We start from the raw sequence: 17,010 nt of genomic DNA, 5'->3' as shown, positions 1-17,010 counted from the left end.
TAAGATCTGGGTTTCAGTACTTACTAAAGACATGACTCTTGGCAAAGTTCCTTAACTTATACGAAACTCAGTTTTATCTGAAAATCGAAGATAAATCCACCTTTTGAGTCATTCTAAATACTCCAGTGAATGTAGGTAAAGCGCCCACACTATACTGTATGAGCCATAGACAACCAATAAATAGCAGTAGCTATACAAGTTTTACTAACAAGATGTACAGAGTGGAGAGAATAATTAACTCAAACAGAGTGGTGGGTGAGCCTTGTAAGGCTTCGGAGAGAAAGTAGAATAAAGAGAGTCAGCAGCCAAGCACTCCCCACCTCCTCCTTCCCCATCAGGAGCAAATGAATGTTCTCTAAGGTAAGGACCCCCGTCTGACCGCACTGGGCCTTCCACACACCGCACCTGAGTCGGCTCTTGTTCCGAGCCACGCGGGTGAGCGTGTAGCGATTGATTGTGTAGAAGTAGTCATGGTAGGGCACGTCGTGGGTGAGGACTTCGGCATCTATCACGTAACATTCACTCTCCTGGCTCGCCTTGTACATGGTCTGTGGGCAGGAAAGGTCCATTGGACAAAACTGAAGAGGAGCAAGAAGCTTGGAAAAGCACCTTCTCCAGCCTCCCCAAGCCCACCCCACCCCACGGCTTCTGAACAGGAGAACCAGAATCCCTGGAATCAGCAGCATCTAAACAAGCAAGATGCCACCACTGCTTTGGGGCAAAATGACACTTGTGCCCTGAAACTTCTTCCTGACATCTGCCCTTAATCCTTCAAGACAGAACACGGGATTTTCCAGCCCGCTGTTCTGTGCGTCCGCGGCTCTGCTCACCTGTGTCTCCCTGACAGTGGCAGTTTTGGGAGCCAGAGGGTTGGTAAGGGTGATGGTGTAAAGAATCACTCGGCTCTGGTTTCCATTCTCCTCCTTTTTCCATGGATGGAAGATGATATCTAAGGGTAGAGGAGAGCCCTGGAATGAGGAAGGGAGGGCAGAGCCCTCTCCCCAATCCGAGTTTCCCCTCCAAGTGACCTGGACTGTGCTTACTACTGCCTGGCCCCCAAAAGGAAGCCAATGTGAGCCCGAGGGCCGGCGGGAGGGTGGGAAGAGGAGGAGTAGCCGAAGCAGAAAGAGGCTCATTGTAGCATTGTCAAAATTCTACACAACGCTCTAGAATGCTGATTGTTCCTGGGGCTGGGACAGGAGGTCTTGGGGCCACCTACGGGGGTGCTGGCAACACTGGTGTTACTGTGGTGAGGGCCTAGGGTCCCTTGGGAACAAGTCCTCTCCTCTAAGCCATGACCTCCCTGTGCCTTCAGCGTGCCCTCTCCTCTTGGCACACAGGATCGCTGATGCCCAAATGCTTTGTTACAGCTGGATGCTTAGAGGTCACTGCTGTGGGAAGAGTTTGGGGGACGGGGAGGAGGCAGAAGCACAGAGGGTCAAAGCATGAACCCCCGGATCCTAGATGTGAGGCCCGGCCTAGCTCCTTCTTAGCTGCATGAGGTCAGGCAAGCACTAACAGTTTGAGTTCCAGCAGCCTCATCGGTGCCCACACACAGGGTAGCTGTGAGGACTGAATGAGATAATGTCATGTGCATGGCATAGAGTGGGTGCTGCCAGCAAGTGAGAGCCACTGTGCTTCACTAGATGGTGAGCCCTGTGAGGGCAGGGACAGGGTAGGTCTTAGGGGCCGGCATCGAGTGCCTGGTGTGTAGTGGGAAAGGGTGAAGCTGCAGGGCTGGTGAAAAGGGAGGGCAACAGGGCCTGAGGGAGCTCCCACACCACAGAAGGCTGGAGAGAGGGTGTCTGGGCCCTGAGGTGGCCGAGGGAAGGAGGGTGTGTGGGAAGAGGAATAAGGAAGGGAAGGAAGCAAATGTAGAGAGGGAAGAAATGAGGATGAAGAGGGAGGAATGGGGGGTACAGTCCCAGCAGAACGGACCAGAGAAGCGCCGCTGCTCCATGAAATCCCGCTGGAAGGGCGAGTTGGTGAAGAGGAGGTCATAGAGCTTGTCCACGCTGAAGTTGAAGACTTCATTCACGTACTGCCGGCCACTCAGGTCCTCATAGAAGGCCTGGACCTCCCCTGCACAGAAGACAGGATCAGGAAGCAGACAGTGACAGTGGAGGGGCAGGGGGCCCCAGGGACATCCTCCAAGAGCACTTGTGTCTCTGGCTAAGATGGGCACAGCCACCAAGGGTATGGAGAGGCCACGGAGCAGGACAGCTGAGCTCTGGGCACGGTTTATGACTTTGCTTTCGGTCTCTTTCTTTTGCTGGGATGCACACCATTTCCTTTAGTTGACACTACCCATTCCTTCTTTACAAAGAGTTTGGGAATGTACGATTTGCTTTTACACTTTCAAATCTCCCTAATTCAGTTGATCTTAGACTAAAATTCAAATAAATGACTACTTCTAGAAGTTGCCTAAACCCAAAGAATGGGGTTTTGAGAGTCTGTAAGTTAACTCCAATCGACAACAAATTGTAGTTGTAACCCATGGCATAGGTCTGTTCAAGGGAACGTAGACGAACCTGAAAGAATCAGTGTACAGAACTGCTGCTAAGGCTGGGGCTGGCCCAACAGGCTGTGATCCCTAATTACAGTTCCATAAGACAGCCTATTTCTACCATGATGTCAATACCTGCTCCCCCTTTTAAACTTACAATTACAGCTTCATCATATAGCAAAATAGGAATTCAAACCAGAATGAGAGGCACACAGAGCAAGGTGTGGGAGGGCTCCAAAAGTGGAGCTTCCTTCAGTCTCAGGGATGCAGAGCCCTCCCGGCACATCACTGTGTCCATATACAGAAGATTGCCAGCCAGGGAATTTCACCTGTAATCTGAATTTTCCAGCTGCTACAGGAGGATGCATCTGAGGATACAGGTGAGCTGCTAAAGCCTCAGTGCTCCCCCCCGAGCCCTTGGCACCCCTCAGTCCCTAATTACTGCACCTGCACGGGTGGGTGTGTGATCTCAGGAGGAGGCTGACATTTCTGGCACCCCTAGGACCCTGAGGAAACCAGAGAACTCTGAAGTACCCTGTAGGGTCAAGTCCGATGACTGCACAGATGGGCACTGCACAAGCGCAGTGCAGCGGGTATTCACACCTCAGTTTATGTGAAAGGCACCCTGGAATTAGGCAGTATCCAACCCATGTAGTCATTTGTGCCAACCCTGGACTCTAGATGAGGGTGGGTAAGCCAACCAAAAGTTAGAAAACCACGGCAGGCGGCCCCTGGGAGAGGTGTCCACAGATCCACAAGTGAGCACTGTGTTCATATGCTCACTAGTCATAACAGACCACTCACTCAATGGAGGAAATCCATCAATTGATTTCATGAATGCTGAGAATCTGGCTTCTCTCCATGGAAGGTAAGAAGCAGCATATTCCCAAGGGAGGTCCTAGAAGCTAATCCTATGCAGGCATGAAGTTAGAAGCTACCTGCTTACAAAAATTAGAGAAACAAGGGAGTCTCCAAACCCTATTTGACCCAGCAACACCTTTTCTTCTAGCTGGGCCTAAATACCCAACGCTGCAAAAATTGCATTAACAAGTTTTGCAGCCATCTTGAGGACGTTTCTGTTAAAATCTAATTATTTCCAGGGAGCAGCTGACTGGTGCCTTGTGGCTTATAAACATTGCCTCCTAGCCTTGCATGTCTGTGAGGGTCGGGGCCGCAAGGCAAGCCAAAGTCAATAGGGGGTATATTTAGTGACAAGACTAAATGACAGAACAAAGCATTATCTATGGGAGGCTCCTACAGCAAAAGACTGAAAACAGGGATGTAAACTAATAACACAGGTACCTTTTGTTAAGGAAGCTCTGCTCCCATCTTTCCACCAGGAACCTAGATAGTAACTCCAGTCCCCACATAGAGATCTCCTTTTAGCCTTCAAAATAGAACAAGGGCCACTCCAGACCCGTTTTCAAATGCCCACCTTCATCGTGTGTGTCGGAAGAGTCACTGAGCTCAGTGGGGATGTCCTCATTGTCATTGAAGTCCAGTGAAGGGGAGTTCACAGGAGCGATCATCTCAATCTTCTCCCCCATGATGTTGTCAATGGCGAGCTCCTTCTCCAGGGACCCATCTCCCTCCAGCGCCTCCTCCTCCAGGGGCAGCCCATCAAACTGGAGCCAAGACAGAGGAGTCACCCACCAGGGAAACCTGGTCTGGATCTACTCTCCAAAGGGAGATTAGGGATGCGGCCTTGGCAGCTCTCATACTCCCAGCTCAGCTGCTCAGGAGCGAAGTCAGAGTCAGACTCCAAAGCCCTTCCCCAGAGCTGCCACAGAGGATGGGCAAACACAGTACAAGGACTACTGCACTTCTCACGCTCGCCATTCCAATAGCACAACAAGTTCCCCAAATGCACAGAGCTGGTCCCCACAGGCCCAGGCCCTTTCCTGGAGCCACACCTGCACCATCCTGCAACAAGGTCAGCCTGCCTGCCTCCAGGTAGTACCTGTTTATCCTAAGAAGCTCGAAAGGCTTCATAAGCATTTTTTAAAACTCATTCTCTTGTTAGCCCTGGAAGGGAACCAATACAACTCTTTACATTTTAAAGATAACCTCAGAGATGGAAAATAAAGACCAGGCATCCAGTGAATAAAGTTTTCATTCTGAGGGCAGGTGGTCTGACCCATAGCCTACTGAAATACAAGGTTCCTTTTTGAGGGAGTCCTTTCCTGAAGAACCCTACCTGTTCTTCTGCCTGCCAGCACATGCCCTGACTCTCTTTCCTCATCCTGGTTCTACCTCCTCTATAACAGAGTCCCAGAGGACAGGGGTTCTCTTACACATTTTTATGGCTTCCATAAAGTCTACCACAGTGGACAAATAAGCCACAATATGTATACTCAATAAATATCAACCAAATGAGTGGATAAACAATTAATTGTTCTATAGTTCTATATTCATGCATGACTTTGACGTCAGATCAAGGCAGTGAAAAAATACCTGGAACTGTTCTCTACCAGAAGGGCTGATCAGCAGCAGCCCAGCACAGTGGGCTTGAAATGGTTTTCATCTGCTCAGAAGTCAGACCCAATCTTGCACCCCAGGCACCTAGCCCCAGCTCTGGACCCCGGGCTATGCCACTAGAATACAGAGAGCCCATCTGCTCCAGAATGCCTCCTTCAAGAAACTGACCACAATGTAACCAATCTCCTCTCTACCTGCTCCCCAGATTGGGTTCCCAGTGAACTATGCTAAGAAACGCTGGCCACAGGACTGGGGGTAGAAGTCAAAGGCTGACTGCCCATACCGAGACGGGGGCCTCACTGCTCCCTGTGGATGTCAGTGTGCTGTTGGTGATGGATTTCTTGGGCAGTTGTGGACTGGCATCTGGCTTGGTCTCTATGCTGCTCTTGGATGAGCTGTCATTCACTTCATTCTCTTCCACAGGGATCTCTTCGCAGTATCTGACAGAAGACACCAGTGAGTCCATGTTAACCTCAGTGGTTCAAGACGGCCAACTATTCTAAGAATCTCAGACCTTTATATCCATCCAAGTCTATGAGATTTCCTGCTTCTTTGCTTTGTATATGATCTTCCTCTAACCAAAAATCCCCCGCTTACCCCATTGCTCTCCTCAAATCTCCTTCACATCCCACCCCACCCCTCCCTGCCCCCCCAGCTGCAAACTCACCTTTTCTAGGCAGCCTCCTTAGAGTTATCCCTACCTAAATGAAAGGATTATTTATCTTAAGCTATTTTTTTTCCATGGGTGCCCATCCTATTTTAAGCCTCTGAATCAAATATCTGGGTTCTGAGCATGCATTTCATTTCCCAAACAGTGATTAAGACAGGACTCTGGACATGAGCGCTCCTTCAGTGGCAGTGGCATTGCCCAAATTCTTGATGATAACTAGAAAACTTCTCTGCATTATACACCTAGAAAGAAAACCTCCTTGAGATGAAGGTGGGTGCCCATCTAGGAACACTTCAGGGATGCCACTGTAGCCTCCTCTAAGGGAGCAATCATCACCCTATCATCATCATCATCATCTGACCTGTACTTAACAAATCCAGATGCTTGACAACTCTCCAGAAATCATTATGTGCGTTTTGGAGATAACCAAATAGGTATTCTTAGAGGTTAAGCGACAACGCTATTATTTCGACTGAGCCCAGACCTAAGCACGATAGATACTCAATGCTCTTTTCTTGCTTTTTTCCCTGTATGCCTCTTGCACCACCACCAAGCCTGCAGCTAGCTACCCTTCCACCCTCAAGCATGCTTTGTGCCAGTCTACGGGCACATCTTCCCATCTTCCTTAACCTATCGACAGCAGGTGATACAGTGACAATACCTTCTGCTTCACTTCCTTCCCTTGGCTCCCAGGATAGGAAGCCTTCCTAGGGCCTTCCTCCCTCACTGCATGTGCTTTCAAGCTCTCTTCAGCTGCTTCTTCCCCTCACTGAGTGCTCCCAAGCAGTCCTTGAACTTCCTTTTAGGTTCACCAAGTCACTTGAAATTTCAGCTAGTCTCATGACTATCCACTAATAATTGCTGCGTTTATGGCCTCAACCCAGGCTTCCCTGTGAACTCCACACTCCATACCTAAATGCCCACTTGACATCTCCATTCGGCTAACAGGCATCTCAATCTCAACTTGCCTAAAACTACCCTCCTGATCTTTCCCAGAAACCTGCTCTGCCTACAGTACTGTCCATCTCTGTTTGGAACAATGCCATCCTTCTAGGCAGTAAAACCAAAAAAATCTGAAAGCCACCTTTGGTTCCTTTCTGTTCCACCAACATATCCTTCAAAATCTATTTAAGAACTAAACACTTATTGCCATTTCTCCTCCAAACCACCACCATCCCTCATCTAACTATCTAGATTACTCAACGGCCTCTTAACGGGTTTCCCTGCCTCTGCCCTGGTTCCCCTTTAATGTATTTTCAGTGCAGCGACCAGAGTGATCCTGCTGAAATGTTAAATCAGACCTTAGCAATTATCTATGCCAAACTTTCCCATCCCACTCTCAGTAAAAGCCAACCATAAAGTTGGCCAGGCCCTTAGGCTCTGCCCCCTCGAGCTCCCTGACCTCACCTGTGACCACTTTCCCTCATTCATTCCACAGTTCATTCCACGGCTGCACAGGCATGCGTGCTATTTCCTCTGCCTGGCAGGTTCTTCCTGCAGGCACTTGCATGGCTGCCTCTGGGCAGCCGTCCTTGGCCTCACTCACCCCATTGTGTTGAAGTCGTCGTCAGGGGGCACGTAGTCCTCGTCATCACTGGTCAGGCCCAATTCGTTCCCATAGCACTGGTGAACAAAGTGCCAAAGCTCCTTGGGACACAGAGGCTTCAGGGGAGAAAAGGAACGACTAGAGCCTTGCTCGCTCAGGTCCCCCGACTCTGCACAGAGGCACTGAGCTGGGCTGGTTCCCCTGGAGAAGTGGAGAAACTCCTCTCTCCTTAGCTGAACGATAGGAGAGCCACCACCCCCATCTGCCTTGGGGGTCTCAGCAGGACACCAGTCTTCTGCCTAGGAATGTGGACTTTAACAAAGCCAGGAACTGGCCTTTCGGTGCCCGATCCCTCAACAGAGGTTTGTAGAACGTGACCAACTGGCTCCCAGAGGATGGTAACTGTCTCACCTTTTGCTCTTATGGAAAAGGTCCAGCAGTGAGTGGCTTAAACCCATGTGACTCTGGGGCCAAGGGGATCCCAGAGCTTCTGATTAGCACTCCGAATGAATGCCCAGAGGTCCCCTGACCCGGTGCCCCACCACACTGCACAGAAATCTCCTCTTGCATTAACTGTGGCCTTACAGACCCTACTGGATCACTTCCAAGAATGAGGTTCGACCTCAAAGATGGCCCATTCCATAGCTGGACAGTTCCTACGCGTAGAGTCTTACGTTCCCACAGTTTTAGGAACCTTACAGGTCATCTCACCTAACCTCGTGACTACCCAACCTCAGGTGGAATCTGTTTGCCTGCAGTTCTATGCATTAGTTCCAGTGTTTTCTTATTTCACTGGGTGCCTATGTGTCCTCCCAAAAAAACACTGTTCTAAGAAAAGTTTGTTCTCATTGGGTTCAGAGTCTCCAGAGAGAGGCAAAGGGATGTCAAAGAACTAACATCAGAGGCAGAGACTATGAATGAGTCTCAGACTGGGAGGAAGGGGAGAAGGTGGCAGGGATAAGTGTGTGGAAAAGAGGGCAAGGGCATGAAGAAAAACAGAAGCAATCATTATCTTTAAAAAAAAAAAAATCCCATTTCAAAAATGTTTGCACCAATAGACTTCCTAAAGAATTTGGGTGCAGCACACCAACATGGCACATGTATACATATGTAACTAACCTGCACGTTGTGCACATGTACCCTAAAACTTAAAGTATAATAAAAAAATAAAAAATATAAAAATTGAACAATATTCCATTGGGAGTAAATAATAATAATAATAACAATAATAATTTGAGAGCTCCCAAGCCCATGGTTTCAGGTATGGTTTAAGAAGCAGGCAGCTGGCAGAGTACAATGAGCTAGGATTCCAGCTTTCTGACTAAGGAGAAGTGCCTGGAACGGCAGATTTGGGGCCCTGCCTCTAGGCCGGCGGGGTTGGGGGTGGCAGCTCTCTATGCTGGCCTTCATAGTGCCTGAGGGAGGTATCACCTCCTTCTCTCCTGGACCTCCCCCTCCTATCTCTGGCCTTTATGTGCAACATCCACCCTGCCTGGGACAACATTCACCCAACTGTGAGACATCTGCCTCTCTGCCAAACCATATACTGCCCTGCTCCACCCTTTGCTTGCTCTCTGCAGCCTTCCCCGACCAGCGCCACCTGGCTTGGCTTGGCCAACCACGATCAGGACAAGCACAGTTAGCAGACTCTCTTCAGCAGGCCCAATTCTTACAATTATTTGTGAGGGCATTTGCGAAGCATATGAATGACCCCGTGTCTTATTTAAAAATGACAGCAGCTGTGAACTGAAAACTCAAACCTGCCAGTGGAGACTAAAACACATGATCATTTTACTATTACTGATGGCGAGTGAAGGCAGAAGACTGCAGCTCAAATAAGTTATCAGGAGTGATACTAGGGGTACAGACTCTCAGAATAGAAGAAACTCTAAATAATAAATCCACTCAGTTTTCTTATGCAGCCATTTGCTTGGGCTAGAGTCAAGGCCAATATATGTATATATTTAAATACACACATGTCAATCATATATACACACACACACACACACATAAAAATTAATCCTGGGGGAAACATTATGTGTGTGTGTGTGTGTGTGTGCGTTTTCTCCTACATCTCTTTCTCTAGCTTGGAGACAGTTTCTCAACATCCAACTGCATCTGAGTGGGAACTTTTTTTTTTTTAATTGAAACAGGGTCTTGCTCTGTCATCCAGGCTGGAATGCGGTGGCGCAATCACAACTCACTGCATGAAGGGGTGCCTTCAGCTGTGTCTCTTCATCGTTTCATTTAAACACTCAACTAGTCAATTCGTGGTGGCTGTGTTAACTACACTTTCTGTACTTTATGTTGTGGCATCTGGGGCCTTCCTGACTGGGGAGGGACCCATCAGGGTCAGCTAATTCCTAGACAGAGGAAATAACTCATCCAGGAGTGGGCCTTTCATAGCAGCCAGCCCATCCAAGGCTCATATTCCCACCCTCCATATTATCTATTATAGCTTCCAAGCTTCCAAGCAACTTGAGACAGTCCCTACACCTGCAGCCTGCTGAAATTATTCAAACTAGCCAATCCTAGACCTGCTTGGCCTGCTTGCCCTGCCTCCCCCACTCCTTCCTGCAAAAACTACAATAAAGGCTCTGCCCACTTCTTCCCCTTTCCCGTTCTATCTCCTGACTGACCCTGGTGCTTCCCTGGTGGCGCTCATCCTGCTGTGCCTCCTATTTCTGGGGGTCTGTGAATTTAAGGACTTCTTTCTTCACGGCTGAATGCATTACCATAACTGATTAGAGAAAATCCTGGGATATTTCAAAGCAGTGGAACGGAAGCGCCTGAAGATAATGAGTGCCTTACTCCTGGGGGTGTTGAGGCCATTCGTGGGAGACTATATGCTACTTACAGGGCTCAGGCCAATACCATCAGTGGGAGAATACTATCAGTGGGAGAATACTATTAGTGGGAGAATACTATCAGTGGGGGATTCCCAGAACCCTGAGGAGACAAAGGCTTCTCTAGAGATAGCCAGACCCACAGCAAAAGCAAACTCAGCAGTACTTACCTTTTCAAGGAGAGCGTTCTGCCAGAGCCGGAACATCATCATATATGTCCTATCCCGGGCCCCAAACGAAGTGAAGAAGTGCTAGATTGGAAAAGAAAATAACAATAAGTATCTGTTGAGTTACAATATAATTAAGAGAGACATGGTCCTCCGTCCTTTAAGAAAAGATACTGACTTCATCCTCAAACGCTAATGACTCTCAGTTACCTGTGATCACACACATCCACTTTAGTGATGGGATCAGCACACCAGAGGCCTGGGTACCTGGTACTGTTAAGTTCCCAGTATGACAAAGTCCTTCCGTTCTTAACCACACTTTCCTCAGCGCTTTTCTCCCTGTTTTGAAATTCTCATCTCCATAAGAAATGTCCCTCACCTACCTACTGGAACTGGGTAAGGGGTGAGCTATGAACTAGCCTAAATGGAAGGACAAGACAAACCCACAATCTACTAATCTGCCGACCTATTTCATTCATTCAACAAATATTTGAGTATTAGTATGTATTAGGCACTATTCTACATGTGTGAGGGATGAGAAACAACACAGAAAGAGATCCCGCTCTTGTGGAGTTTACCCATTAAACAGACAGACAGAAAGTAATGAAGACTTTACTGACCAACCACAAGGTGGTCCACAAATGCTATTTCATTTAAACCACACAAAAATCCTTAGATAATAAACAAAGCTAACAATTAATAAAGGGTAACAGGCTGGTGAGGTTAGGCAACTTGTATAATCAAGAAGCTGGTTAGTGTCCAAAATATAGGTCAAACCAGGCAGGGCGCCATGGCTCACGCCTGTAATCCCAGCACTTTGGGAGGCCGAGGTGGGTGGATCACCTGAGGTCAGGAGTTCGAGACCAGCCTGGCCAACATGACGAAACCCTGCCTCTACTAAAAATACAAAAATTAGCCAGGCGTGGTGGTGGGCGCCTGTAATCCCAGCTATTCAGGAAGCTGAGGCACAAGAATCGCTTGAACCCAGAAGGCAGAGGTTGTAGTGAGCCAAGATAGTGCTACTGCACTCCAGCCTGGGTGACAGAGCGAGACTGTGCCTCAAAAAACAGCAACAACGAGAGGCCATGGTGAAGGGAAGATGGAGACAATACTGGAGCAGCAGCGGTGCTATCATGAGGAGAAGGAACAGCTCATGGATGTCATGGCCAAAGAGATGCTCACTAAAAAGTCCATGCTCTGGGACCAGATCATTTCTGATCACTGCACTCGGGCCATGCAAGGTAGGTATATGAAAGTCAGTGGGAACCCAAGGGATTTGTATGATGATAAGGATGGATTATGAAAGGAGGAGCTCAATGCCATTTCAGGACCCAATGAATTTGCTGACTTCTATAACAGACTCAAGCAAATAAAGGAATTCCACCGGAAGCACCCAAATGAGATCTATGTGCCAATGTCAGTGGAATTTGAGGAGCTCCTGAAGGCTCGAGAGAATCCAAGTGAAGAGGCACAAAACTCAGTGGAGTTCACAGATGAAGAGGGATATGCTCGTTACCTTGATCTCCATGACTGTTACCTCAAGTACATTAACCTGAAGGCATCTGAGAAGCTGGATTATATCACATACCTGTCCATCTTAGACCAATTATCTGACATTCCTAAAGACAGGAGGAATGCAGAGCATAAGAGATACCTAGAGATGCTGCTTGAGTACCTTCAGGATTACACAGATAGAGTGAAGCCTCTCCAAGATCAGAATGAACTTTCTGGGAAGATTCAGGCTGAATTTGAGAAGAAATGGGAGAATGGGATCTTTCCTGGATGGCCGAAAGAGACAAGCAGTGCTCTGACGCAGGCTAGAGCCCATCTTGACCTCTCTGCATTCTCCTCCTGGGAGGAGTTGGCCTCTCTGGGTTTGGACAGATTGAAATCTGCTCTCTTAGCTTTAGGACTGAAATGTGGCAGGACCCCAGAAGAGCGAGCCCAGAGACTATTCAGCACCAAAGGAAAGTCCCTGGAGTCACTTGATACCTCTTTGTTTGCCAAAAATCCCAAGTCAAAGGGCACCGAGTGAGACACTGAGAGGAACAAAGACATTGTTTTTCTAGAAGCCCAAATCTATGAACACGTAGAGATTCTCGGGGAACAGCGACATCTCACTCATGAAAATGTACAACACAAGCAAGCAAGGACAGGAGAAGAGCGAGAAGAAGAGGGAGAAGAGTGAGAGGAAGACGAAAAAGTGCAAATCAGTGAGAGTGAGAGTGAAGATGAAGAGAACGAGATCATTTACAACCCCAAAAACCTGCCACTTGGCTGGGATGGCAAACCCATTCCCTACTGGCTATATAAGCTTCATGGCCTAAATATCAACTACAACTGTGAGATCTGTGGAAACTACACCTACCAAGGACCCAAAGCCTTCCAGCGGCACTCTGTGAATGGCGTCATGCTCATGGCATGGCATGAGGTGTTTGGGCATCCCAAACACTGCTCACTTTGCTAATGTGACACAGATTGAAGATGCTGTTTCCTTGTGGGACAAACTGACTTCACAAGGCAGGCTTCAGAATGATGGCAGCCTGACACTGAGGAAGAATATGAAGACTCAAGTGGGAATGCTGTGAATAAGAAGACATATGAGGATCTGAAAAAAAAAAGGACTGCTCTAGTGTTCAGGGATGTAGCTCAGCTTCGGGGCTAGCCCAGGCTTCCCTGAGATCTGCTTGTTCCATTTCTCCCAATCAAATCCTCGTAAAGACTTTTTGCTACATAGTTTCATGGTCTAGCATGCAACTTGTAGAAACAAGGCATGCTGGCAGATAGCAGGTCTGAGATGTGTTTTATGTTTTATATTTAAAAAGATTCTGCCAGAAAATAAAACCAGACCTTGTTCCGAAGCCCAGGGTTATGGACCAACTCAGTGCGTCAGGTCTTAATGCCTCCCTACCTCTTTCTCACCAACTTCAGAAGTAGCTGAGATTTAATGGGCACCTGTTATGCTACACATCATGTTAGGTAAATCTGACCTGAGCTCTTTCCCCACCCTCCTTTGTTGCTACTTCCCTGAATGAGTATTACCCCAGGATGAGGTCTGCCATCAGCTTAGTTAGCCATTGATGCAAATACTAGGGAAAGACTAGGAGGACGAGCCAGGGCTGCTACTAAGGACCAAGTGTGGCACCAAGGTTTGCCTTTATAGTTCCATAAAGAAAGGAGTTGGAGCTCAGTGCAGTGGCTTGTGCTTATAGTCCCAGCTCCTTGGGAGGCTGAGGCAGGAGGGTTGCTTGAGACCAGCCTAGGTAACATAGTGAGAGCCTGTCTCATTAAAAAAAAAAAAAAAAAAAAAAAAAAAAAGGCATGGTGGCCCCAGCTACTAAGGAGGCTGAGGCTAGAGGATCCTTTGAGCCTAGGAGTTTGAGACCAGCCTAGGCGATATAGTGAGGCCCCATCTCAAAAAAAAAAAAAAAAAGGAGTTGGGCTATTTGGAATTGGCCTGCAGCTCAACATACAATGGAACTAGGACCAGCAGTCACTTCACCTGCTTGCTAGGTCAGAATGAGAGACTTTGATGAGTCTGTCTACCTGTTTCTTCTACAAGATCCCTACTTGACTGTAAATGTAGCTAATATTCACATGTTCTCCAAGCCTAGGTAGCCATGGTAGAGTTGGGTAGAGTTCAGCAGCTGCCCCAGGATCCAAATCTAGTGTCTGAAATGGAAAGAACTAGGGCAGCCCAGGAAGGCACTGATCTGCCTTATAAGCACAGTCATCTGAAAGTCAGGCCTGCCGCAGGACAGAATCCCCCAGAGGCCCCATTTGCCTCTCAACACTCAGGCCTTCAATTGTTTTTTAATAAATCTACTTAAAAAAACAAAAAAAACAACAACAAATATAGGTAAAACCAAACACTATCTGACCCCAAAGCCTCCTGGCTCTTGCCACTGAACTGCCTGAGTCCAAGGGAACTGTAAACTTGGCCTTCAGCAGAAACCCAGTCTACCCCTAGCCTTGAACCTCTTCATCTTCAGGCTCTAGTGAAGTTTGCTCTGTCCTGAATTTTATCTGACATATTCTCCCCATACTGATAAGGACAATCCATTTTCTATCAGACTCCCCAACCTCTTGAGAGATAATCAGCTGATACATAATGATGACTTCTTAACATTTGTATACTGCTTTACAATTTTCATATATGTTCTCATATATGTGATATTATTTCAAGACTGTGTTAAATAAGTATTGCTGGCTCCATTTTGCAGGTGAAAAAACTTAGGCTTAGAGATATTACCCCCAACACGCTTACAGTCGATGGACTCAAATTCAGGTATTCTGGCTCCAGGTCCAATGTTTGGCCACTCCATCCTCCCCCTGCTCAGCCTCCCCCAGCCTGTCCACCCAGCAGGTGGTTCCTGGAATCTGCATCGCCCTTAGCACCTCTCCTCCCAATCCTATTGGCTTCCACATTCATGCAATTCAAGAAAGGGCAGAAATACAAGAGTAGGAGGAGTAAGGGAGGATTAGAAAGGCCAGAGTTAGACTCCACTTACCTTTTCTGAATCAGTGCAAACTTGGATGGCATTGGGAATGAGGCGAGCTGTTTTTTCTTTAGTCATGGAACAGATGTCTTTCAAACGGACTGTCAGCTGGCATCCAAGAGGACAGAGAATGGGTAACAAGCAAAGGGGGGCATTAGTAAGTCAGGTAAACAGTGTTCAGGGGGCGCCAGTGTAGACAGAGGCAATCAGATCACATATTTATAACCCTGGAAGAGGCCACATTGGTGATCATCTGGTTTACCCCTTTATTTCACAGTGGGCAGACAGCAAAGTGGGGACTGAGCCTTGTCTACAGCCATGAGTATCTTGATTCTTGGGCAAAGAGCTTTCTAATTTCTACACAGTCTGCTAAATGTGCAGAGGTCCTGCCATTATTTGCCACTTACAGAAACACAGAATATTGGTGCAGGATGTGACCATAAAAATCATCTAGTTAGGCCATGCACAGTGGCTCACATCTGTAATCCCAGCACTTTGGGAGGCTAAGGCGGGCAGATCACCTGAGGTCGGGAGTTCGAGACCAGCCTGACCAACATGGAGAAACCCCATCTCTACTTAAAAAATACAAAATTGGCGGGCGTGGTGGTGCATGCCTGTAATCCCAGCTACTCGGGAGGCTGAGGCAGGAGAATCGCTTGAACCCAGGGGCTCGGGGGGCGGAGGTTGCAGGGAGCCAAGATTCTGCCATTGTACTCCAGCCTGGGCAACAAGAGTGAAACTCTGTCTAAAAAAAAAAAGTCATCTAGTTAATCTTTCTCTTCCTTAGTATACGAGATGAGGAAATAGAGGCAAAGAAAGGACTAGCCTAAAATCACACCGCTAATTAGTTACAGAACCCAGAAATTGTGCAAGCTGGTTCTTTAAAGTCCCAAGGCCAAAGCCCTTTCTACTTGACTATGCTTCCTCCTGCAGTCACTCATGCCAAATATTTGCCTGCATTTGACAAAAGCAAATGCTCCCAGTCCTCTCTTCCACACCCAAAGGGGAGGGAGGGAGGGGGAGACATGGCAGAGGAAACCTTATTATTGGGACTTAGAACTGAGTATCTTTCAAGACTCAGGCATACTTTTGTTAATTACGCAAAGGCTTGAGAAGAGCACGAAGTCAGCAAAAGGAAGAAAGCGAGGGCAGCTTGCTCAGCCATAGCCAAGGAGACAGCCCAAGGGAGCATGCCCAGGTCTTTACCAGAGTTTCCCAGCGGAAGATGTTGCTGTAGAAGCAGATCCAATTTTCAGAGAGGTAGAGTCGGCCCTGAAGGAGAATGTCTCTTTGGAGTGCACATGAGTAATCTGTGGTAGGGGCGGAGATAGGGGAGCTCAGAGGCAGGAAGCATTTTCAGCAAACCACTGCAGAGTAGGCATGTCATCCCTCCCACCAGCACTGGGGGAGCCCAACGCCCACCATGGACAAGGGGTGCCAGACGCTTGAACTAGCAGCCAAGGAAGTCCCTACCATCTCATGATGAGGAGCATAAAGGTGGCGTGATGTGCAACTGCCTAGAGGCAGATAAATAAATGTGATGGCAAAGTGGGCCAAGGAAGCTAGAGGTGGAAAAGACCAACAAAATTCAACTAACTTCCCTCCCCAGTCCACAACTATGCTAACCCCTTCTGCCACCGGGCCATCTGCAGAGATAAAAATGCCGGTGACTCACTCCAGGTTGGGCTCTCGAGGCTGCCACAAGCCTGATACTCAGCCTCGAGCCCTGACAGCTGGGGCCAGGGCTCTGGACAACCTCTCTCCCTGTTCCCTTGCTTACCTGGGTTGGCTTGAGGCCTCTAGACAGAAGCACCCTGAGTGCTATGCCGGGGGCTCCCCAGACTTCCCCCTCATCCCCTCCCAGGTCACCCAACTCACCAACAATGAGGCGCTCCGTGTCTGGAAGCTGCTTAAAGAGCTTTCTGAAGTCTTCATTTCTCTGCTTGTAGGTGGGGCTTAACACCTGCGTGACAATGGCCAAGGTTAGCAGGATGCACCCCGGTTCTGTGGGGTTAGGAAGGAAGGGCAAGAGGAGAAGCACTTGCTTGTGTGTTTAAAAAGAAAAGATGAGGCTCTGCCCTCCCACAGACCCTAGGAGGCCAGGCTGAGGAACGAGGCTCAGTGTGGAGAAACACAGTGGGGAGAATCTGGTGCTGTAAAACACTATGCAGCCAGGACCTCCACCAATGAGAAATGCCAGACACAGCAAGGAGGGGCTCTCGTTATATCCCGATAAGAGAAAGGAAGGAAGGACACCTCCAGGGTGCTTCCTGGGATCCACCATGCCAGCTACTGCTG

General features: G+C 48.2%; 1 protein-coding gene and 1 pseudogene across 22 annotated transcripts in view; one reads left to right on the top strand and one right to left on the bottom strand.

Moving 5' to 3' along the window:
- The window catches only part of GRAMD1B (GRAM domain containing 1B), a 267,819-nt gene that overhangs the window by 13,376 nt on the left and 237,433 nt on the right, over positions 1–17,010 (bottom strand). For all 22 annotated transcript variants that reach the window (XM_063671523.1, XM_063671524.1, XM_063671525.1 and 19 more), the window contains 10 exons: positions 16,591–16,675; positions 15,919–16,022; positions 14,725–14,820; positions 10,217–10,297; positions 7,201–7,316; positions 5,268–5,424; positions 3,942–4,131; positions 1,939–2,082; positions 831–949; positions 406–548 (listed from right to left, as the gene is read on the bottom strand). In XM_063671523.1, coding sequence (XP_063527593.1) covers positions 406–548; positions 831–949; positions 1,939–2,082; positions 3,942–4,131; positions 5,268–5,424; positions 7,201–7,316; positions 10,217–10,297; positions 14,725–14,820; positions 15,919–16,022; positions 16,591–16,675 — 1,235 coding nt within the window. The remainder of the gene's footprint in view (positions 1–405; positions 549–830; positions 950–1,938; positions 2,083–3,941; positions 4,132–5,267; positions 5,425–7,200; positions 7,317–10,216; positions 10,298–14,724; positions 14,821–15,918; positions 16,023–16,590; positions 16,676–17,010) is intronic.
- Positions 11,313–12,886, top strand: LOC129007586 (splicing factor 3A subunit 3-like; annotated as a pseudogene).

Source organism: Pongo pygmaeus, chromosome 9, assembly GCF_028885625.2.
Source record: "Pongo pygmaeus isolate AG05252 chromosome 9, NHGRI_mPonPyg2-v2.0_pri, whole genome shotgun sequence".
Taxonomy (NCBI): Eukaryota; Metazoa; Chordata; class Mammalia; order Primates; family Hominidae; genus Pongo; species Pongo pygmaeus.
This window is presented reverse-complemented; position numbering and strand designations above follow the sequence as displayed.